The sequence below is a fragment of the Gracilinanus agilis genome, chromosome 6 (assembly GCF_016433145.1).
Source record: "Gracilinanus agilis isolate LMUSP501 chromosome 6, AgileGrace, whole genome shotgun sequence".
Classification (NCBI taxonomy): Eukaryota; Metazoa; Chordata; class Mammalia; order Didelphimorphia; family Didelphidae; genus Gracilinanus; species Gracilinanus agilis.
The window spans coordinates 59,452,492-59,477,858 of record NC_058135.1 but is presented as its reverse complement, the minus strand read 5'-3'; the positions used below and the strand labels follow the sequence as shown (position 1 = coordinate 59,477,858).

The following is a 25,367-nucleotide window of genomic DNA, read 5'->3' as shown; positions in this document are numbered from 1 at the left end:
AACACAAGGGCAAGAGAAGAAGTTTCTCCCAACCAATTTAAACACACCTGTATATATCTATTAGTTTTTTTCATATTGAAGCATTTTCCTTGTTCCTCATGGGTGGTATAGAGAAGATATGCCTTCATCTTCAATAAATAAAATTCATGGTCTCTAGCTGAGTCCCCTTAATGGTGCTCCTCAAATACAACAATGAACCCAAGCCATCCTTGATAAATTTTAGTGGCAAATAACACACAGTTTTTTAAAATTGAATAAAAGCTGAGGTTTGAGGTGGTTGTGACTAAAAAAAAAAGATTTAGTAAGTCCACTTTATATAGCATGTGCATTTGTTATATTGCCATGAAATTTTTTAAAATAAAACCAAAAAAATCCACTAAAGAATTAAATAATACTAAAGACACTCCCAAAAAAATATGTGCAAGGTCTTTCACATACGTCTTTAACATTCAATAAATTCTTTCAGGTTTGTAGCTTCATTACATAAAATAATTTTTTTTTAACACGGGAACTGTTACCTTCCCACAAATTTGGTTTTTTGGATGATGCAGAAGCTAAAATGTTGGCATTTTATAGCTCAGCCAAGGTCAGTTCTATCATTCCTTTTCCAATCCCCATGTCTCTTAACGGCTGAAGATTAGCAATAGTATTCTGACCTGGAACCCTTATTTTTGAAGGTCACGGGAGAGTCCACACTTGACCTTGAACAAAGCAATAACAACCTTTCTGACTCGTCTGTGCGCCGTCGCGTCCAGAGCTCCCGGGAAGGATGGGGTTTGGGAGACAGGGTATCAAACTGAATATAAGTCTCTTTTGAGAGCTCATCTTCCCTGATGGCCTTTGGCTTGTACTGAAGTCTAAGAACTTTGTAAAAGAGATAGAAAATCAGTGGCAAAACAAGTACACAAGCAGCACTACTTGCCAGGATGAGGAAGGAAATTTGGGAGTTCGCCTTTTCATTGATTCTGTCCGTGGAGAAGGTGATACATTGGTCTGTCTTGGGAGGGACTCCTTTGGGACAGACACAAGCCACATACTGCATCCCAGCCTCCAAACCATCTATCATAATTTGTGATTCACTGGCGTCAGTGCTAAGTGGGACCATGTCCTCCTCCCCATACTTCGAGTACAGCACGGTAATGGCAGTGTTCTTTGTGCTGTTGACAGCCTTCCAGGTCAAGGTCACACTTTCATGGGTCTCATTAACCACCTTGAGGTCTTTTATTATGGTGCCAGGCTCCACGACGGCAGCGGTGCTCAGCAAGGAAATCTCTTTCTTGCTGGCACTGGCTGGTGGGAGTTTGCTTCCACTTATGACCACTTTTGAATTCTTTTTCCCATTGGGGAAAGACTTGGGGGGCTTTCTGCTCGTCATTTTGGTTTTTGCGGATATTTCGGTGGTGATAGGGATTGTGGCGGAAGTAATGATGGGAGAAGTGGAAGCAGAAGAAGGAGAAGAAAAAGAAAGAGAGGAAGAAGAAAATGAAGAAAATGTGCTTGGAGGGGATGGGGATGTAGTCATGAGTGTAGACTTTTCAGCTACATCCTTGGATTCTTCCAGAGGCTGATCAGCTCCATCTCTCTTTCCCGACTTTTGAGGGGAGATGGTTGTGGTAACAATGCCAACCACAGTAACACTGACGATGGCTTCTGATGTTCCAGCCAGGTTTTTGGCCTTGCAGCTGTAATCACCTGCATCCTTGTAAGAAATTCCAGTCAAACTTATTATGGACCATCTGATTCCATCTCCTGGAGTTTCCTGAATTACTGGAAAAAAAAAAACAAACAAAACCAATATGTTTATTGAAAGAGAAGAGAGCCAGAACTAGTTGTCCATTGACAGAGGCAGCTTCTTCTTGTGGGAATTTTTATCTCAGTGCCCAGATTAACAGTATTTTCCAAATATTTTTTCACTCAAAAAAAGGATGAAACCTAGTGCCATCAATTAAACAGAAGGCAAAGTGTAACATTTTTCTGGAAAGGGTCATTCCTGATTTCTTACCCTATAAATCCCCAATCTTTAGACTGAAATCTAATTTCACCATAGATATGCATAAAATTCTTTGGGGATTATATTAGCAGACTAATAAATATGGTTCTTAAGAAGAACCTGATAAATAATAAGCCAAGTCTTACCATCCAGGACATGAAAAAGCTGCAGAAGATCTTCTGAGTCATGTTAAAATATGTTTCCATCTTTCAATTTTTCACAATTTTGAATAGTAATTTACCTTCATTGGGCCTAAGTTTTCTCAGTAAATGAAGAGATTGGACTCGATAGGCTCTAAGGTTCCTTTCAGCTTGAAATCTTGGATCCTGATCCTACCTAATTACATATTAAGTGGTATTTTCATGGTCTCAGAGTTTATGTACTTTCATGGTGCAGAATTATCTACATGATGTAATGTCAGGCCCAAATGTTTATTTATTTAATCATTTTCCATTAGGTGAGCCAAATTTCTGTGGAACTGAAAAGGATTAACTAATATTATTTTCCTTAGCCTCACAATGAACCTGCAAATACTACCTCTGTAGAGAAACGGGATTTATTTACCCACACGAGCAAAGCTAACCTCCCATAGATTAATTTATGTAATTAATACACCAAAAAAAGGTACTGCTTTTGTTTTACAATGATTGAATCTCTGAGTATTTATAGCATCAGTTTTCACTGTCTAATGAGATATATGAAAACAATTTTTCTTTAGATAGTCAGTTATGGGGAAAAGAGCACTAGATTTAGTCAGGAGGCCTGGGTTCAAGGTCTGACATTATTGTTGTTCTTTTGTGTCCAGCTCTCTGTGACCCCATTTGAGGTTTTCTTGGCAAGGACACTGGAGTGGTTTGTCATGTCTTTCTCCAGCTCATTTTACAGATGGGGAAACTGAGGCAAACAGGGTTACATGACTTGCCCAGAGTCTCACAGCTAATATATGTCTAAAGATGAGTCTTCCTGACTCCAGGTCTGGCACTCTATCCATTGTTCCATCTAGCTGCCCTTAATTAGTTGTGTTTGCCTTGGGAAAATCAGAGAATCAAGGAATTTTAGAATTGAAATGGGACTCAGAAGCCACAGAGTTTGACCCATTCCAGGGCATCTATGGAGTGCATTGGATAGAATACATGACCTGGAGTCAGAAAGACTCCTCTTCCTGAGTTCAAATCTGGCCTTAGACACTCACTAGCTTGTGACCCTGAGCAAATCACTTAATCTTGTTTGCCTCAGTTTCCTCATCTATAACAAGCTGGAAAAGGAAATGGTAAACCTCTCCAGCATAACTTTATCAAGAAAACTTCCAATAGGTCACAAAGTGTGAAACACAACTTAAAAGCAACAATTCCTGAAAATTCAACCCTTCCATGGTATGGTCACAAAGTGATCACTGAATTGCTGTTTAATAAACAAAAGAGAGGGGGAGTCCTCTTCCTGAAACCTCACATTCTACCTTTTTCTCCTTAAAATACTTCTAGTTGTTAATAAGCTTTTCCCCTTTTATCTTAAGTCCAAATTTACTTTTTTGCACATAAAACCCAGTGGAATTGCTCGTTAGCTATGGGAGGGTGATGGGAGGAGGGGAGGAAAAGAACATGAACCATGGAAAAATATTCTCAATTAATTAAGTAAAATTTTTCAAATAAAAAAAATTTACTTTTTTGTAAATTCCACTTGGATTCCCAGTTCTGCCTTCAGGGACCAAGTAGACCCACCAGGTCTCATCCTCTTACCATATACCATCCCAGCCCTCCCAATACGTCATCACACTCTACCACTCTGGGTCTTTTTTTCTCATCTGTAAAACGAAAGGACTAAACTAAATGACCTCTAAAATTCCTTCTAGACATAAAATGTTAATCTCTTCTTTTCCAAACTAATCAAATGGAAAATTTATGTCCAGGAGACTATGAAGCTAAGCTAGGTTAACAAATGAATCCAAGGTCAGAGAGGGAGCTGATATCAGAGCTAGAAAAGTAGCTTTAACTCTTAATCCATTATCCATGGTATCATGCTCTTTCCTTCTCCAAATGTTTCTAAAAGTCTATTTCACCCATGCAGCACTCTTCCCTGATACAGATTGCAGCCCCACCATCACTTAGTAGATAGTTTCATGAATTGTTCTAGAAAGTGAAAAAACATCATTCAACAGCCAAATTTGTTTGTAAGGATTTTGCTTAAAGGACAAAAATAAAATCTGTCATTGGTCCTGTCCTTGAAGTCTTTCCCCTTTGGTGATATGCCATATTTTATGCCCCTTTAATGATGGAGGGTCACAGTCAAGTCATTAAGGTATAGCTGAGGAGGACTACAAAGAAAGGTTCCTCTTGGCTAAGAAAAAAGTTTGTGAGGTTTGTATTTCTCCAGGCTGTTTGTTCAGGGCTGAAACACTCTTGGTCATCCACCAGGTCTGACAGGCACATTAGCTCAAGCCCTTTGGTGACCAGGATGCAATGTCTACAGCTTTCCATTTGAGCCTTAGACCCCCTGGGCCAATAGAGTCTCAAGTACAATTTCCTCATCTTTTTTGTTTATTTGTTTGTTTAATAAATATTTTTAATTTGTTCATTGATTTATTATATATTCACATTTCATTTTGTCTTTTACTATAATTCAGTTTAACAGGCATCAGTGTCTGCTACGTGTAAGGCACAGGAGCATGTGCTAGAGATAGGAAGAAAAAGAAAACAATATCTGGTCCCAGGGAGTTTTATTTAGAACAAGAAGGGGTTTTGCTCATCATGATTGATTAATTTCCTCATCTTTTAAAGAAAGAACTAGCCAAATTTACATGGCAGGGGAGAGGAGGGAAACATTGGTAGTTTTTGATCCTATCACCTCCAATAAAAGTCATTTCCCCATTTCCCTGTCTTCAAGGGCTTCAAAATATCTTTCTCAAATTAACTTGCTGGTCTTAAAATTCAAGTTCAAGTATGAGACTAATGTCAAACTTTTTTAAATTGCACCCTGGCCCTTTTCTTAGGAATGGATGAAAGGGGGAGGAAGCTGGATGGTTCATTCGATAGAGACCACTGAGCTTCCGAGCTGCCCCCTTTCAGCCATTCCTTGGCCAGGTTTAGAGACAGGGCGTCGTGGGTCCAAATCTGGCCTCAGACACTTCCCAGCTGTGTGACCCTGGGCAAGTCACATAACCACCATTGCCTAGCCCTTACTTCTCTTCTGTCTTGGATCCAATACACCGTATTGATTCTATGATGGAAGGTAAAGGTTTAAAAAAATGATGAAAGAAAAATAACTACCTGTAGAGTTAACTGGCAAGTTGTCCGCCCTGGTCCAGATGAGCTGTGGTGTAGGATGCCCTGTGGCATCACAACGCAAGAGAACATTGCTTCCAAGAGCTGATGTGATTTTGGTCGCCGAGGTCATCACTGATGGCTTCAGGCATTGTTCCAGCTCAGCCCTTTGAAATGAGATCCCCACGAGGCTCTGTGGTCCACTACAGACCAGCAAAGGGTCCAGGAGCACCACGGTGGGGTCTACAATTTTTGACAACTCCATTACTTTGGAAATGTGGCAGTCACAGAACCATGGATTGTCCTGCAAACCTTAAACAGAAAACAGAAAAGGTAGAGAATGAAAACATCGTTCTGCCAGCCTTGCTCAAGAACTATGTCGTTTTGACAGCAATGGATAGAGTGCTGGAGCTGGAGCTGACTCAATGGGCAGCTAGGTGGCTCAGTGGATAGAGAACCTGACCTGGAGAAAGTAGATCCGGGGTTGGAATCTGATCTCAGACACTGCCTGGCTGTGTGACCCTGGACAAGTCACTTAAACCCTATAAACTTTACTGCTTTTCTGCCTTAGAAACAATGCACCATATTGATTCCAAAATGGAAGGTAAGAAGGTTTTTTTTTTGTTTGTTTGTTTTTAATGTATATTCTTAGAATGCTGCCTGGAGTATTGGGAGGTTAAGTGATTTGCCTAGGGTCAAAAAGTCAGTATTTGGTCTGAATGGATATTGAACCCAAGCCTTCCTATCTCTAAGATTGTCCTTCTAGATGCCACTCCCCATTTACCTTTCTTCTCTTTTCTATTATTGTGTTTAAATAAAAATTGACTTCATAGTATTCATAGTTCCTTGAGCCTGTCCTCAGAGTTCATTTACTAAATTCTTTATTCTCCTTTATAATAAATAAAATAATTTTAACATAATAATAATAATGGGGCAGCTAGGAAGCACAATGTATAGAGAGTCAGGGGGTCTTGGGTTCAAATTTTGCCTCAGAAACTTCTACTCAACTTTCTTCTCTGTATCTTCTATCAGTTTTCTAATTCATCAAGTCAAATTTGAATTTAACTCCTATCCCACAGAGTATTAAGCTCCTTTAACCAAGTTCAGGGATTAGCCATGCTTTTTAACTTCACCCAAGCTGCCTGGCAGCTTCAATTTGTTAGACAATGATGCTGATGAGATTAAGATTGAGGGTTCATTGGATCATAGATTTAGAACTGGATGGGATCTTAGAGGCTATTTATTTCAAACTCTTCATTTTACAGATGAGGAAACTGAGTCTGAGAGAAGTCAAGTGACTTTCCCAAAGTTATAAAGCTAGTACATTTCAGATCCAGGATTTGAACCCAGTGTCTCTGACTCCAAATCCATAGTTCTCTACATTATACATACTGGCCCCAATATTTGTATGGACTTCCCAGAGAGGGAAAACTTTGTTCTTTGGTTATAGAGAACATCCCAAATGCCAGGCAATCAGTCTATAAAGCATGTCATTGGTCATTATGGGAAACAAAAGAGAGGTAGAGACAGAGAGATGGGAGTGGGGAGTAGGGGGAGAGAGAGAGAGAGACAGAAAGAGACAGAGACAGAGTCAGAGAGAGATTACTAGGTTGTAAGTGTCTTGAAGAGAGAAGCTATGTTTTATTTCACCTTTATATTCCTAGCATCCAGCATAATGCTTTACAAACAGTAGGCCCCTGGTCCATTTGTGTTAAGGGTAAATATATAAAGATGAGAAAGGAAGGAAGGAAGGAAGGAAGGAAGGAAGGAAGGAAACCCATCCATTTACTAGAAACATAATCCCTCAGAACCATATTTCCTATGCATCTTATGGGTCTGTCATGCCTAAACTAAGAGAACAGATTATTATGTTAATTGTATCTCTTCACCTATGAGGTTGGATACTCACAAATCAGATCTTCATAACTACAAGAAATCAATGGATTGATCATTAGAGACCATAAACTAAATGACATCTGTAGGAAAAGAAAAGGTAGTGAAACAGAAAATTATGTCCAAAGAGAGAAAGAAAAAGAAAATACACCAGAAAAACTCAACACTATTTTTTCAAGTACAAAGAATTAGGTGGGTTTTAATTCATTATCTTTATCTGTTGCAAATCTATTTTTTTTTCCTGAGGTATGAAAGTTAAGCTAGCAGGTTTATCATCTTGTAAGAATGGCTTTTTATCTTCAAACTTATCTAGAGATGGTCATAAAAAAAAAACACTCAAGATGTATAATTTTTTTAGTTACCTTGAAAGAAGGAGTTTATCTTAGTCAATAGAAAAGTTAGCATATGGATTACATGTCAATCCAGTTTATCCCTTCTGGGTCCAAACTAGATAGAAATATTACCATTTGTGAGTTTACTTTATTTACAAATAATGGAAGCAAAGCATTAGCCTCTTAACTGTTTTAAAGAGGCTGAAATAATTTGGTAATTTTCTTCAATTTCATATACCTTTCCCTGACACTGTAATGCTTTCTTCCTGAAATCTGGAAGTTTTCCAATAGACTTCACACATTCCACCATATTAATCAGTCCTAGAGAAGAGCAGTGCATGTAAACTTCATTATGAGATAGCAAATAATAAAAGACAATATTATCAATTAGTTGTGCCAGAATTGTGAGCTATGAGCTGTAAGAATCCCAGGAAAAAATGCATGACATGCCTAGCACACTGAGCAGACCTCTAAGTTAAGAATCCTAGCAAGTTATCTTCTCATTTATTTAAAAGAATAGGGTAGCAGTAGCTAGGTAGCAGCACAGTGGACAGAATGCCAAACCTAGAGATGAGAGATCCTGGGTTCAAATCAGAACTCAGACCCTGGGCAAGTCACTTAACCCCCATTGCCTAGCTATTACCACTCTTCTGCCTTGGAACCAATACACAGTAGTGATTCTAAGGAAGGTAAGGGTTTAAAAAAGAAAGAAAAGACTAGCCTAACCAGCCCATTCTCTAAGACCACTCAAGGATATAAGTATTGTTTCTACCCCCTTCTCCTATTATGTTCTTTTGAGTTTTATTACCACCATCATTTGTCTTCCCGTGTCCCGTTTATCGCTCTCTATGTTCTCTGTTTGCCTCATTGTACCTGGGTACTTTGCTCCTTCCTTCTCAATTTTCCAATTGTATCTTTACACCAGCTCTGTGAAACAGAACCCCAGAATCCCAGGGTTGCTCTGAGGATTGAATAAGAGATATTTGGAAAGCACTTTGCACAGTGCCTGGCACATAGTAGGCTCTTAATGAATGTTCATTACTCTATTCCCATTTTAGAGTTGAAAGAGACCTCAGTGGCCAATCCAGACACTCCCCAAAATAGATCCCCACAACCACATATCCAGAATATGGTCATGTTCATCTTTCCTTGAAGAAGCCTAGTGAGGGGAGCCCTCGACCTCCTGAGACAGTGCAATTCACTTTTCTTTACACCCTTACCTTCTTATGTTTTGTGTGATAATCGATGAATAACTCAGGGGAAGGGAGGGAGGGAGATAATTCCATCATATAACTTGGGAAAACTTGTGTGGAAATTTATTACATGCAATTGATAAAAATAAAAAATAAGCTAAATCCTTCCCTTCCATCTTAGAATCAATACTGTGTATTGGTTCCAAGGCAGAAGAGTGGTAAGGGCTAGGCAATGGGGATTAAGTGACTTGCCCAGGGTCACACAGCTGGGAAGTGTCTGAGGCCAGATTTGAACCCAGGACCTCCTGGCTTTAGGGTTGGCTCCAATCCACATTTCTGAAGAGCTCTAATTATTAGCAAGCTTCTCCCACCATATTAAGAATAAATTTAACTTTTTGCAATTTTCACCCATGGTTTCTGCTTCTACCCTATGAGGCCAAATAGAACAAAATATAACCAGGGTTCCACATGACAGCCCTTCAAATACCTGAAAGGTCATCATATCCCACTCTGCCTCCATTCTCTCATCACTTAGCTTAAACATCAACTTCATCCAATGATTCTTGGTTTGCATGGACTTAAGACCCTTCATCATTCTTTTTATTTTTTTTTAACTCTTACTTTCCCTCTTAGAATCAATACTAGATATTGGTACCAATGCAGAAGAGCAGTAAGGGCTAGGCAATGGGGGTTAAGTGCCCAGGGTCACACAGCTGGGAAGTGTCTGAGACCAAAATTGAACTCACAAAGATGAGTTTTTCTGACTTCAAGCACTCTATCCACTGAATGACCCAGCAGCCTACCAATGGCAACAATAACAACTAGAATTTATACAGTATTTTTTAAACCCTTACCTTCCATCTTAGAATAAATACCATGTATTGTTTCCAAGGCACAAGAGCGGCAAAGGTTAGGTGATGGGGGTTAAGTGACTTGCCCAGGGTCATCCAGCTAGGAAGCGTCTGAATCCAGTTTTAAACCTAGGATGTCTCGTCTCTAGCCCTGGCTTTCTATTCACTGAGTGACCTAGCTGCCCCATTTTTTTTTTACATCACTCTTTTAAAAATAGTGAACAACCATCAAAAAAAAAGGTTTAGTAGAGTTATACTATAAACTGATAACAGGACCTGGATGATAGGTCCAGATTGCTGGAGGAACACAGATCTTCTTGAATTCTGTTCATTATCCAATGTGTTGGTCCTCTGTGAGTCCAATAAGAATGCCATTGATGGCTTTATCCATGTCACTAATGAAAAATGTTCAACAGCCCAGGATGGAAAAAATCCCTGGCAGATTTGTTGCAGACCTCCTGCCAAACTGACATGGAATCAACAATAAATACTTCTTTTGAATCCCACCATTTTATCCTCTAACCCAAATGGATCCATCTTATCTGCCACAAGAATATGAGATGCTTTGTCAAAAGCTCTGCTATAGGCACAGATAGGTGGCTCAGTGGATTGAGAGCCAGACGCAGAAATGGGAGGTCCTGGGTTCAAGTATGGCCTCAGACACTTCCTCTGATGGACAAATCACTTAACCCCCATTGCTTAGCCCTTACCATTCTTCTGCCTTGGAACACAGTACTGATGCTAGACAGAAGGTATATACACATACACATATGCAAACAGAAGTTGGTAAGAAAATACATCAATGCATAGTATTGATTCTAGAACAGACTTATGAAAGGGTTTTTTTAAAGGTCAAAAGTTAATTTTTTCATGTAATTGAGGAAAAAACAAAAGACTATTAAAAAAAGAAAACAGGCACATTTGCTCTTCTTTAGCCTCTAGCACCTCTCCTGTCTTCTAAGATCTTTCAGCTGTCACCCTCAGTTTTTGTAGTACCATAGGGTATAATTCATCCCATCCAGAGAAAATGGCTGCATCAAGAATGGCTAAGCATTCCCTAAACTACCACCTTCCATTTCTTGGGCACCAATTCCCTAAAAGTCTGATTTTTTCTGTCCTTTCCAGTCCAAATAGCAGCGAAAACAATGACTGAGCAGTAGGGAAGATAATATTTTACCCAAGAAGAATGAGGTTAAATGATTTGCTTAGAAGGGTATTTTGAAAAGCAGCTAGGTAGTTGAGTGGATAGAGCACCAGCCCCCTGAGTTCAAATCTGGTCTCAGACACTTACTATCTATGTAACCCTGGACTTAACCACTTAACCACTGTCCGCTTCAGTTTCCCCAGTTGTAAAATGAATATCATAATAGCACCTATATAAATGAGAAAATGCAGGCAAAGTGTGCTTAGCACACTGTAGGTGCTTAATAAAGTCTCGTTCCAAATGCAACACTCACTCCTATTGAAAACACTAGAAAGTATAGGAATAGATGGGCCTTTCCTAAAAATAGTAAATAGTATATGTTTAAAACCATCAGCAAGCATTATCTGCAATAGGGACAAGTTAGACACCTTCCCTGTAATACCAGGAGTAAAGCAAGGATGCCCATGATCACCTCTATGATTTAACATTTTACTAGAAAAAACTAGTGGTAGCAATTAGAGAAGAAAAAGAAATTGAAGGGATTTAAAGTAGGCAATGAGGAGACTAAACTATCACACTTTGCAGATGATATGATGGTCTACTTAAAGAATCATAGAGAATCAATTAAAAGGCTAGTGGAAATAATTAACAACTTTAGCAAAGTTTCAGGGTACAAAATAAACCCACATAAATAAAGGTTTGTTCTTCCCTTCCTCTAAGGTCACAGAACAAGTTAGTGAGAGAATCCAAAGGTCTTCCTGCCTTCCATCCCAATGATCATCCCATTCTACCATGTTGCCTCATCAGGAAAGAGTGAATTTCTAAAGCATGTACACACACACACACACACACACACACACACACACACACACACATTCCCCTTTCACATCCCTTCCACATCACGACTTTCCCCATCACAGTTTCAATATATCATAGTTCAGCATAAGAAATTAAATGGGAATTGGGGGGATTTTTGCCATAGCTACAGACACACAAAGGCCAACAGACGACACAGAAGAGGTTTAGAAACCCAAAACCACATAAAATCTATGTATATTAGTATATATTATCAATATATTTTATCTTTTAATCCTATAAATTTACACAATTTCTTTTATTATGAACAATCCATAAAAGAAAAAGGAAAAACCCAGACTTCTTCCCAGTAGGAAGGGAGAGGCATCAAATTATATGTGGATTTTCCAGATTGCAGTGGGCACCATGCCCCTCAGCCCCAGGACATGCATATGTGTATATACCAGCACAGATAACAGAGTTACTTTAATTGGATTCAATTAATTTTATAAAAATATAATTTAAAAAATAAAATGAATATTATTACATGTGACATATAGAACATGTTCGTTTTCATTGAAAGAATATATGATATGTTCATTTGATGGGTATATGCCTTTCCATTGAACTACTATAATATCTAATGAATCTACAGTATGCCAAACTAATAAAATATGTATTCATTTTGAAACTTTCACAGCAAAAAATAAATATACAAAATGAATATGCATTCTATATAATGAGATATATTTGCTGTGTACTCTGAAATTTTGAAATTATGTGTTACACAAAGTCATTTTAAGTCCACAAAAGCAACTGCCAATTTGAGAGCTCGTGCAAAATGAAAAGAGAAAAAAAAAAGAAAGAAAGAAAATCTCCCATACAAACAAGGCAGCTTTGCAGCCTAGCCCTGACCTGATTCCCAGAAATGGTGAATTTTTGAAAATTAAGTAAACCCATAGCAATTGGGGATTGCTGCCCATCTCCAAGGTCTTTTCCCATTCTGAAGCCTTCACAATCCCTCACTGCCCTGTGTTCTTTTAAATAACAAACTAACCTCAATGGAAGCAGGTGGAATAAATTCATTTCTTTTGCCTTCTTACTCTTGTATAAAGGCCAGTGAATGAAATTAAAGTATTCCATTATTTACTACTGCTTAGCCTTCAGAAGAGGCTGCCAGGTGCTTCTCAAAGGGAGGAATTGGTTCAGGTTTCTTTCTTTGTACATACTTGTATCCCCACCTCCCAGCATAGCGTCCTTCAGGCGAAAGGCACAAATAAGAAGAGTCTGTTGATTGACAAATGTAATAAGGAACTTCTGGGACAAGATGGAGGGCATCTTGAGTGACAGGACCGTTGGTTAAAGACTTTGGAATGTGCCCAGGTGGCATAAGCCAGGGCCAAAAGACAGTTGGAACCACCCCTATAAATACCCTGGGACTACAGCACACTTGGTCTCATTTTGAGAATCTTGGGAGGAGGGTGGTTGGAGGGAGGGTAGGACCTAGACCTGCAATCCAGCATCGGTCCCTGAGTGCCACAGGAAGCTATTCTACCTGCTGCTAATAGAACTGAGAGAGACACCACCACAGCTAACAAGAAGAACACCACTAGCCTTCCTTATCCTTTGGCTTGTGCCACGGTCGGGCCAAGCCAGGGACTGAGAGAGGGAGAAGAAAACTACAGCCTATTATCAAATTCATCATCCATTTGATTTAGATCACCTTTATTCATTTAGATTTAGTTTAACATTCCCCAAACCTCTATCCTTATTTCCTTGTTCCTAACCTTTTAGATAAGCAAATAAATCCTACTGGAGTTCAGTCCAAAAGAAGATTGGTGTTCCCTTCCTAATTGGTGACCATTTACAGCTAATTAGGGGAAGGGACTTATCAAACCGCAGTCAGAACAGCACCTACACCAGCCCAGACCAACCCTCTATCATCAAATCCAACCCCAAGCCAGGGGCTAGAGGAGTTGTTAAACACTCATACAACTCCCATTAGACTCCCGGCTTGGGCGCTGTTGTAGAGGCAGAGGCTTGGCTAAGCTGAACTTCCTAAGTCCTGGGTTACTAGCACGTTGGGGAACCACCTAGCAGACACATCACTCACTAGCCCAGATCCCTCTGTCTTTTGTGGATTCAGAGCCAGTTTGGCAGACTCAGCCAACAGAGCCTGTTGGACCCAAGTGAGGCTTAGCAGCCCTTTCTTACCAACCTGCCTCCAATTTATGTACAACACTAACCAATTGTTCAACAACACAAGGGATGATGTTTAACATTAAATATAGTCTTATTCCTTGCTACAGGGATAACTGATTCTTGTGTGGCTCCTAGGGGACACAGTAGAATTAGACTCTAAGTCAGGGAGATGAGTTCAAATCCAGCCTCAGATATTTACTAGCTGTAAAATGGGGGTAATAGTATGGCTGGATCAAAGGGTAGGCATTCTTTTATTGCTCTTTGGGCATAGTTCCAAATTGCCATCCAGAATGGTTGGATCAGTTCACATTGCTGGGATTGTACCCCAAAGAGATCATAGACAAACAGACTTGCACAAAAATATTTATAGCTGCACTCTTTGTGGTGGCAAAAAACTGAAAAATGAGGGGATGCCCTTCAATTGGGGAATGGCTGAACAAACTGTGGTATATGCTGGTGATGGAATACTATTGTGCTCAAAGGAATAATAAACTGGAGGAATTCCATGTGAACTGGAAATACCTCCAGGAACTGATGCAGAGTGAAAGGAGCAGAGCCAGAAGAACATTGTACACAGAGACTGATATACTGTGGTAAAATAGAATGTAATGGACTTCTGTAGCAATGCAATGACCCAGAACAATTCTGAGGGATTTATGGTAAAGATGCTACCCACATTCAGAGGAAGAACTACAGGAGTGGAAACACAGAAGAAAAACAACTGCTTGAACGCATGGGTTGATGAGGACATGATTGGGGATGTAAACTCGAAACTACCACACCAATGCAACAATCAATAATATGTAAATAAGTCTTGACTGACCACACATGTTAAAACCAGTAGAAATGCAAGTTAGTTGGAGGGCTGGGGGGGGGGGGGTCAAGGGGGTGAAGGGTAAAGTAAAAACATGAATTATGTAACCATGGAAAATTTTTCTAAAAATTAAAAAACAAAAAAAATGGGGGTAATTATGTGAGGATATTTGTAAAGTACTTTGCAAGCCTTAAAGTACCATCTGCTATTATTGTTCATGTGTTTTAGTTGTGTTTGACTCTTTGTGACCCCATTTGGGCATTTCATGGCAAAGATACTGGAATGTTGGCCATGTCCTTCTTCAGCTCATTTTACAGATGAACAAACTGAGGCAAACAGGGTTGGGTGATTTGCCCAAGCTCACACTGCTAATAGTGTGTGAGGCCAGATTTGAATTCAGAAAGATGAATCTTCCTGATTCAAGGCCCAGTACCATACCACATAGCATATAAAGTATATAAATATACTATATAAATACTAGCTATGATTAATTATTATTAAGCACTATATAAGTGCTAGCTATTATTAATTATTATTAAGCATTATATAGATGCTATTATTATTGTTAAGCACTATATAAATGCTAGCATTATACTATCATTAAGCATTATACAAACACTAGTTATTATTTATTATTATTAAGCACCACATAAGTGCTAACTATTATTAATTATTATTAAGCACTATATAAATGTTAGTTATTAGTATTAAGCACTATATAGATGCTAGCTATTATGTAGTTGATTATTATGAATGCTAGCTATTATTAATTAAAGATCATGTTTACAAATAAGAGGAAAGAAGGAAACATGCATTTATTAAGTCCCTACTATGTGCTAGGCAATGTGCCAATATTATCTCATTTGATTCTCACAATAGCCCTAAGAAGTAGGTGCTTTTATTATTCTCATTTTACAGTTGATGAAATTGAGGCAGATAGCCATTAAAAGACTTGTCCAAGGACACAGAGTTTGTAAGTGTCTGAGACCAGATTTGAACTCAGGTCTGCCTGTCTCTAGGACTAGCATTCTATCCACTGTGCTACCCAGCTGTCTCTGGGTATATATATAGCAATTTATATAGCAATAAAAATTTTAAAGAAAGTGTATCCTAAAGATGTCCTTCCCTCCCAATACACTCCCACAATGTAAATAAAAGGTTGTTCTTTAAAGAATCTGGTGGTATAAATGGTGCTTTTATATCTTAGGGTTAGACACAGAGTACCAGAGAGCAAAATTAATGCTATCTAGGTCATTTAAACCTATATTCACAAATAGCGTGCCTTTTTAATTGACAAAGTCATAATTATTATGAATTATATTAATGCTAGCTATTACAGCTAGATATCTTTATTGGATCAGTTTTTTTTACTGATTTCACACATCAGAAATGAAATATTTGAAGAGATCCAACTAAGAGAGAAAACATCAGGGTTTTTTATCTTATTTCTATTGATAACTATTGTTTTGCATCATATTCATTTCCTGACATATCCTTTCCCTCTCCCCTACCCAGGGAGTCAAAGGTTTAACTTTTTAAAATTGAATCATTGTTCAAAAGAGTTCATTCAGTAGTATGGATACTTTCTTAGAAAAAAAAGAATTAAAAAATCTACTAAATAATAAAAAAGTATAAATAATAAAAAGTATACTAACAACAAACATTCTGTCAACAATCATTTACAGAAGAGGGCTTTTGTTGGGGAAGAGTTGGGGTCAGTGATAGAGATGGAAAAAAAGTGTCAAGAAAAGAATTTTAAATGACCCAGAAGATGCTGGGCCCCCGGTGGTCCATGCCTGTGATTCCTAAATCAGGGAAGGTTGAAGCTGATGGGTTACTTAAGCCCTGATAAATCCCCAACCAATATTGGGGGTGGGTGGATTGGGGGGAGCAGATTGCTTAAGGAGGAACAAGCCAGTCCTAGTTGGGAAAATGGAAGAGGTTTAAGTTGTAGAGATGATCTGTAGTGAATGTACCTTTCCAACCAAGGCAAGATCCAGATTCAAATACCTAGATAACAAACAAACAAAAAGCAAATTGATGGATGACTAAATACAGATAAACACACAAATACATAAAGGGAGGAGAGGGAAAGGTAGAGAAAACCAGTTTCTGCCTCCAAGAACTCACAGTCTAAAAAATGGGAAAAACAACATGCAAACAACTACGTCCACACAAGAGATATACAGGATAAACTGGAAGGAATCCCAGGGAGAGAAGGGGACTGGCAGAGTGGTGGCATCCTCAGTGGTAACAGGAAGCGTGGAAGAGGGAAGGGTTTGAGGGGAAGTTCAGTCATGGACGTGTGGAGCTGAAGATGTCTATGGGACATCCAATCTGAGATGTCTGTTTGGTGATATATTGGAGGTAACCAAGGAGTGGATAAACAGAACTGAGATTCATAGAACATTTTATTTGAAAGTGATGACCAAAAAAGATAAAAAAAATCATTAAGTGACTTTCGGCAATGCCCTTTACATCATTTTGGTGGTTGTTCAGTCATTCCATCGTGTCTGACTCTTCTTGATCCCACCAGACCAGGCTGTCCTAGATCTTGGATGGGACTTCCATTTCCTTCTTTCATGGATTAAAGCAAACAGGGCTAAGTGACTTACCAGGGGTCCCAGAGCAGGTAAGTATCTGAGTCCAGATTTGAACTCAAGCCTTCCTAACTGCCAGCCCAGCTGTCTATCTACTGAGCCACCTAGCTGCCTCCTTGTCCTTCCCTTACACCTCTTTATTTTTCTAAGCACACATTCTGTGGATGATCCATTGGCAAATGAAATGCTAACATCCACATAAATCCCTCTTCATCTCCTTATAAATGAGAGTAGCTGGAATCTCTATAGTGCTTTTCCTTGACAAAGTACTTTCCTCACTTCAACTTTATGAAATAGGGGCCCTGCATATCATTATCCCCTTTTACAGATCACCAAATTAAGACTACATTTTTTCCCCATGGTCACACGGCTGATAGAACAAGAGTCCAAACCCATATTTTAAGTCCAGTGTTCTTTCTCCTTTTTTTTTTTAATCTCTTACATTCTGTTCTATTGATAACTCTAGTAGAGAAGAGCAAAGGCTGGATAAACAAGGTTAAGTGACTTGCCCAGAGTATACAACTAGGAAGTGTCCGAGGCCAGATTTTAATCCAGGTCCTCCCGACTCCAGACGTGGTGCTCTAACCACTGAGTCACCTAGCTATCCCCGTGTTCTTTCTACATCCCTTGCCATTTATTGATTTACATTCTAAGGAGGGAGGATAAAGACACATGAAACAAATACCCCAAAATACTAAAGAAATATGTAAAAGTTTTTTTCAATCAATCTAGAGAGATTTATAATAAGAAATTGATTTTTAAATTCATTAATATAACTTAACAAAGACACAAATGTCATAGGTTGAGCCATGTACATAGCTGTGGACAGGGAAACAGTCACCTGGGCAAAGAGAGGAGGCAGAACAAGCCAGTGCTCCCACTGCTATAACCCTCTTTAAGACAATGTAGAAGAAATTTCCTTTGCTGTTGCCCCCCCTAACCCTCAAAAGCTCACAAAGATACCTGTCAAAGGGGAATGGTTAAAGAAATCAGAGCAGAAACTAAAGCTTTCTGAGGACACCTTCATCTTGCCAACATCTGACATAGGACTTCACATACAAAAAGTAAAATGTTTGTTGAACTGAAAAAGAAACCAGGATCATAATTTATTATTGGATTTGGAGACAGAAAACCTAGGTTAAAATCTTTGTTCTCTGACATGTACTGGCTGTGTGACCTTCTTTGCCAGTAAAATAAAGAGGTTGAATGAACAAGATGATTTCTAAGGTCCTATCTACATCTAAATTTGTGATCTTGTCATCAGTACTGGGAAAGGGTTGGGCAGGTGAAAGTGTTGGTATGCTGTCAAGAATATGGATGTCCTGGGGGCATGTAGGTTAGCAAAGTGGATAGAGAGCCAGGTCTAGAGTTGAGGGGATCTGGGTTCAAATCTGAAACTCCCTAATTGTGTGACCCTGGGCAAGCCACTTAATACCCATTGCTTAGCCCTTACCACTTTTATGTCTAGGAACCAATACACAGTATTGATTCTAAGATAGAAGGTAAGGGTTTTTGTAAATAAGGAGGAGGAGAGAAAGAAGAAAGAGAAGACTAAAAAGAGGAGGAAGAGGAAGAAGAGGAGGAGGAAGAAGAAGAGGAAGAGGAGGAAGAAGAGGAAGAGGAGGAGGAGGAGGAAAAAGAGGAAGAAGGAAGAAGGAGGAGGAAAAGGAGGAGGACGAGGAAGATGAAAGGGAGGAGGAGGAAGAGGAAGAGGAGGATGGGGGAGGAAATGGAGGAGAGGGAGAAGGAGGAGGAAGAGAAGGAGGAAGAGGAGAAGGAGAAGAAGGAGGAGGAGGAGAAGGAGAAGGAGGGGAGGAGGAGGAGGAGGAGGAGAAAACAACAACAATAGCCAGCATCTATATATCACCTAAAGAAATCACACTTGATCCTCACAATAACTGAGAAGTAGGGGCAATTATTACCCCCATTTTATACACAGAAATCTAAAGTTGGATTTAAGTGACTTTCCCAGGTTCACACAGTTAGTAAATGTCTGAGCCAGGATTCAAATTCAAGTTTTTCCAATTCCAATTCCAGCACTCTATCCAGAACACCACATTCAACTAGGGCACCATTAAAGGCAGTCTCTGGCACTCAGAACCATAATCTGTGAGTAAAAAAAAGTCAGTGTGCTTACCTAATATGTCAGTGTGCTTACCTAATATGATTCTTGATGGGGGGAGGCCCATGACTCTAGGTCCTAAATCTGCTGAGAAGTGGGGCCAGATGTCCAAAAGGTCAGGGGGCAAAGTGGTGAGTCTGTTGCTTGACACGTCCAGATAGGTGAGATTCTTCAGGTACCTGGTGGCCTCAGCTGGCACGCTGGTTATTCTGTTGTTGTGTAAATCCAGTGTCCGTAAACTGGGCATCTCCAGCAGAGATTCCCAGGGGAAAGCGGTCAGCAAATTCCCATCTAGGCGCAGTTCATGCAGATGCTTCAGGTTGTAAAAGGCGCCCGTGTCAATAGTGGCCACAGAGTCATAAGTCACCCAGAGGTACTTGAGCTCCACCAGGTAGTAGAAGGCTTCAGCGGGGATCTTGCGTATGACAGTCTTCTCGATTCGGAGCTTCGCCGTGTCCACAGGAACATTGGTAGGAATCTCATACATATCTGGGTCGTTGCACAACACCAACCTAAGTGTAGACAGAACAGGATCAGCAAAAAGAAAAAACTTCGATTCCAAATGCCAACTTCAAAACTTAACCTTTCATATCCTCATCATGGAGATTCCTAAACCAGCTGGTCTTGTGGGATTCTCTGTCCCTTGTAACTCTTTCATTAAAGGGACCTACTTTTAAAGGGGAGGAAGCTAGATGGTACAGTGGATAGAGCTCCCAGCCTGGTGTCAGAAAGCCCTGAATTCAAATCTGGCCACAGACACATACTAGCTGTACCACCCTAGAAAGTCACTTAATCCTGTTTGCCTCAGTTTTCTCATCTGTAAAATAAGCTGGAGAAGGAAACAGCAAATCACTCTAGAACCTTTGCCAAGAAAATGCCAGATGGGTCAGGAAGCGTCAACCACAGTGAAATGACTAAACAACAGCAAAAACATTTGTATAGATATGCTTAATATATTATATATTATATTAATATATGCAAAGTAAGGGGCAGCTAGGTGGCTCAGTGGATAGAAAGCCAGGTCTAGAGATGGGAGATCCTGGGTTCAAATATGACCACAGAATCTTCCTATCTGTGTGATCCTGGACAAGTCACTTAATCCCCATTGTCTAGCCCTTACCATTCTTCTGCCTTAGAATCAAACCTTAGTGTGAATTCTAAGATAGAAGGTAAAGGCTTTATAAATATAGATATAGCTATGGATATGGACATGCAAAGCAAACACTCTCTCAAGTATAGGAGCTATTATTATTCCCATTTTTGTAAGATCCGTATCTTCAGTTTTAGAATTAATACTTTGTATTGGGTCCAAGGTAGAAGAGTGATAAGGGCTAGACAATGGAGGTTAAGTGACTTGTTCAGGGTCACACATCTAGGAAGTGTCTGAGGTCAAATTTGAACCCAGAACCTTACAGCTCTGGACCTGGCTCTCAATCCAGTGTGCTACCCAGCTGCCCCCATCCCAAAAGTCTTAACTCATTGTTAAGTTTTAATCACTTATGGCTACACTAAGACTTTTAGAACATACTCTGTGTATGGAAGGAGGGAGAGAAGGAGGGAGAAAAAGAGGGAGGGAGGGAAAAAGGGAGGGAGGGAAAGGGGGAGGGAAGGAGGGGGAGAGAGAGAGAGAGAGACAGAGAGAGAGAGAGAGAGAGAGAGAGAAGTAGGAAAAGCATTAGCATTTATATAGTTTTTACTACTTGCCAAGAAGAATTTTACAAATATTATCTCATTTAATCTTCATAAAATCCTGCAAGTTACACTCTGTTATTATCCCTATTTTATATTTTCAGAAACTGAGGCAAGCATAGGTTAATGAACTTGTTCAGGGTCACACAGGTAATAAATGTCTGAGATCAAATTTGAACTCACAGCTTTCTGATTCCAGATACTCTGTGCCATTTAGCTAATGAGAAAAGGGGGGAGACAGGAAGAGGTGGAGAGGAAAGAGGGGGAGCAAGAAAGGGAAGAAAGAGGGAAGAGAGGTTGGGAGAGGGAGAAGCAGGAAGACAGGGAGAAAAGAGAGTCAGGGAGATAGAGACAGAAAGAGACATACTGGATGAATAGGAAAGAGCTGACCTTGCCTACTATCAGTATCTCTCTCTCTTTTTTTTCCAGACTATATTATACTCATGAAAAAAAAACATTTTTTAAAAATGAGACTGTTTTCAAAATTCTGAGGGAATAGATAAAAACTATTCTTCCTAATCATAATGCAATACTGCATAAAATGCAAAACAAACCCAAAACATTTGTATTACATATAAATTTATATATGTGTGTGTGTGTGTGTAACAACTACACACATACACACAAACACAGACACTGCAAAATACATTAACAAATATTGCTGAGCTCAAGTCAAATGTTGATTTGTGCCTCCACACTGCTGGATGGAAGGCAGAGCATTTTGCAATAAGGTCAAAGAAAATATCATAATAATCATCACTCACTTTTTAAAAACCACCTTATTTCTGTCTTAGAATGTCTAAGTCTGTCTAAATATTGGTTCTAAAACAGAAGAAAACCCACTGTTTTCCCCCTGGGTCATGGTGTTAGTGACTCAGTCTTGAGTTGCAAAAAAGTTTGCATTTACAACTCCTATAAATTGGTGCATCTAGTTAATGTATGTAAATTTTTGTATGTTGCCTTAATGTTCTCACACAATAGTAGAATACCAAAATTTTTAAGTCATCCTAAGAGATGAGAATTGTAATGCCCAATGCATCATTGCATTAAGAAAAATAAAAGTGCTGTAAGTAAACTGAGAAAAAAAAATTTTAATTAAAAAAAAAAAGGCCTGGCAATAGGGGTTAAGTGACTTACCCAACATCAGATAGCTAGGAAGTGTCTGCGGTCAGATTTGAACTTAAGACCTCCTATGTCCAAGCTGGGCTCTTAGTCCACTGAAATGTTACTATCTCCTTTATGCTATTTTTTTTTAACCTTTACTTTCTGTCTTAGAATCAATACAGTGTATTAGTTCCAATGCAGAGGAGCAGTAAGGGCTAGGCAGTGAAGGTAAAATAACTTGCCCAGGGTCACACAGGAAGTCTCTCAAGCCAAATCTGAACCCAAGTCCTTCCATCCGTATCCACTGAGCCCCCTAGTTGCCCTATAGCTCACATTCTTTTAAAGTTTACACAATTCTTTCCTCACAGCAACTCTTCAAGTTGGGTAGTGCAAATATAATTTTCCACAAAGATTCAGTGACTTGCCCATGATTACTTCAGTAAGTACTGAAGAGGAATTCATTTAGACTCTGCTGCCTGAACTTGTTAAAAGGGACATCCCCAGGGGGCAGCTGGGCAGCTGGGTGGCTCAGTGGATTAGGAGCCAGACCTAGAGACAGGAGGTTCTAGGTTCAAATCCAGCCTCAGACATTTCCCAGCTGTGTGACCCCTGGGCGAGTCCCTTAACCCCATCACTCTTCTGCCTTAGAACCAATACACAGTATTGATTCTAAGATGGAAGGTAAGGGTTTTAGGTAGGTAGGAAGGTAAGGGTAAAGGTTTCACAAATAAATTACAAACAAACAAATAAATGAATAAACAAATAAATAAATAGATAAATAGATGATTAGATAGATAGATAGATAGATAGATAGATAGATAGATAGATAGATAGATAGATAGATAGATAGATAGATAGATAGATAGATAAATGAAAGGGGCATCCCCATCAATCTGAGCTTAGTCCCTACCTCAGACTCAGAGCCCCTGTGATTCTAGACTTTTAATAAATCCCCTGGTTGACATCTCCTGTTTGCCTATATTCAACATGGCGCGAACTGAAAGAAGAAAAGAGAGAGAGACAGAGACAGCAACAGAAACAGAGAAAGAGAGACAGACAGACAGACAGTTCCCTGATTCTTTTCATAGGTGGGTGGGGGGAGTGATTAGGGTGTGCTCTGCATCCCTGTACCCGCCAAGGTTCATTCTGGTCACGCTCATCCATGGCCTCCTCAGGTAAAGAAAACTGGCTGCTTAGAATTCATGGATCACTTTTCTGAGTCTATTCAGAAATATTTCTGCTTTGTGCCCCCAACCATGAACTGGATGATTCTATCCCATTACTCACTGCTGTTTTTAAAAGTCCATGAGCCAGTTTCCTTAAGAAAAGACCAGAGGCAAAGGAAGGTGGTTGGAGATTTTCATGGTGGCCCATTTCCCCTTCCCTCACCTGTATCCCCATGTAATTTTGTGTCCCTTATGATATTTAGGAGATTCTCTGAAAAAAAAATGGCAGGGTTCATTTCATTTAGAACCAGTGCACCTGTCAGCTCAGTGGGTGGTGTCCCATTCTGACAAAGGTGGTGCCTTAAAATATCATTAAGTGGATTGGCAGGTAGGTGGCAAAGGAGATAGAATGTTGAGCCTGTAGTCAGGAAGTCCTGAGTTCAAATCCAACCTCAGACATTCACTGGCTGTATAACCCTGAGCAAGTGACTTGACCTCTGTTTACCTCATTTTTCTCATCTCTAAGATGGAGGTAATGACAGCAACTACCTCCCAGGGTTATTGTGAAAATCAAATGAGATAATAATTGTAAAGCACTTAGCATAGTACTTGGCACATAGTAGGTATTTAACAAATGCTTCTTCTCCTTCCCTTCAGAGGGGACTCAATCAGAATCTCCCTTGATTAAACTGCCACCTCTTTTCTAAAATACTTATTTATTTTAAAATATTTTTCCACGTTTACGTGATTCATTTTCTTTACTTCTATTCTTATTTTCTTCCCCCTCCCAGAAGCGACAATTCCACTGGGTTGTACAAATGTTGTCACTTGATATCTATTTCCATATCAAAGTTTTTCAAAGCAAATTTCTCTTAATTTCAAAGCAAATATTCTCTCAATTAATTAAGCATTTATTAATTTAAATTCTCAGTTAAATTAATTAACTGATGATTAATTAAATTAATTAAATAAAGTCTAAAATTAATTAAAGCATTAATGAAGCAACCTACAAGTCCCTACACTGTGTCTACAACAGAGAACAGAAATTGGGAGGTCCTGGTTCAAATCTGGCCTCAGACACTTCCTAGCTGTGTGGCCCTGGACAAGTCACAAATTGCCTAGCCCTTATCCCTCTTCTGCCTTGGAGCCAATAGAGTAGTGCTTGTAAGATGGAATATAAGGGTTTAAAAAAAAAAAAAAAAAAGAACCCTACTGTGATCTGTTTGCCTTAGTTTCTACAAGAGTAAAATAGGGCTAACGACTGCCTACATCAAATGAGATAATCATTTTAAAGTGCCTAGCTCTGTGTGAGCCCTCATCATCACCATCTTCATCATTATCTCCCTTTGTCTCTCTCTCCTCCCTGGATGTCACACTCAGTAAGACACCACCTGAACCCCAAAGCAGCAGAGGCTGGCTAGGTCCACTCCAGAATGGGCATGCTGGCATTAATCTTCCTTATGCTTCTTCGTGGACTCTCCTCTAATGCTAAGATTTCCCTGTGCGCTTAAGGAAACCATTGCACTTCCAAGAGAAAACAAAAGCTTTGGCTTGGGGATAATCTGGGGGAAACGGGTCAAATCAGAGTGATTTGTGGACTTTTCACAAGACTGGAAGATATTTTAAGAGCTTGGACATTGAATAAAAACAGCGGAGGCTGAACAAACATTATTTGTCAGCCAAGAATAAGTTAAAAGTTAAAGCTCCTCTCTCTCTGATTGCCGATAAAAACACAATTGCTCCCTATTGCTGCCCTGGCCGAGGAGACTGTTCAGCTATTGTCAGCCTATATATATTTTTTGACACGGAATTAAATCGTATCATGGCAACAAATGCATACCTTGAGCCGATGCCATCGCTTCTGCTGGGGGAATCGCAGGTGCACTGAGATGGACAAGAAGATCTGGCTGGGGCCAAAAAGCTAAACATGAGGCCCAAACAAGCCAACCGATGCATCCCGCCTATGAAAGTATTTCGGAAAGAAAGCGAAAAACCAAATCCCGAGCATTCAGGGGCCGGTGTGCACGCATGTGTACGTCCATTTAGTCAGAGCAGATTACAAAGGATTAGCTGAGATCTGGAGTTACTTAACCTTCAAATGTATCCCGCAAGGGATCAGTCAACCTGGCCTGGTGGATAGAGTAGCTCCAGCAAAGTTATGTATCCTAAAGGCAGAAGAAAATAAGTTGCGCTGGGAAAATGGGGCGAGCCGTGA

General features: G+C 39.6%; 1 protein-coding gene across 1 annotated transcript; it reads right to left on the bottom strand.

Annotated features, from left to right (window-relative positions):
* Positions 1-637: 637 nt before the first annotated feature.
* On the bottom strand, positions 638-25,108 carry LRIT3 (leucine rich repeat, Ig-like and transmembrane domains 3). The gene is made up of 4 exons (XM_044682191.1): positions 24,993-25,108; positions 19,230-19,705; positions 5,254-5,559; positions 638-1,767 (listed from the first exon to the last, which is right to left on the bottom strand). Exons 1-4 carry the CDS (start codon positions 25,106-25,108, stop codon positions 638-640), a joined length of 2,028 nt encoding a protein of 675 aa, XP_044538126.1.
* Between the last annotated feature and the right edge of the window lie 259 nt (positions 25,109-25,367).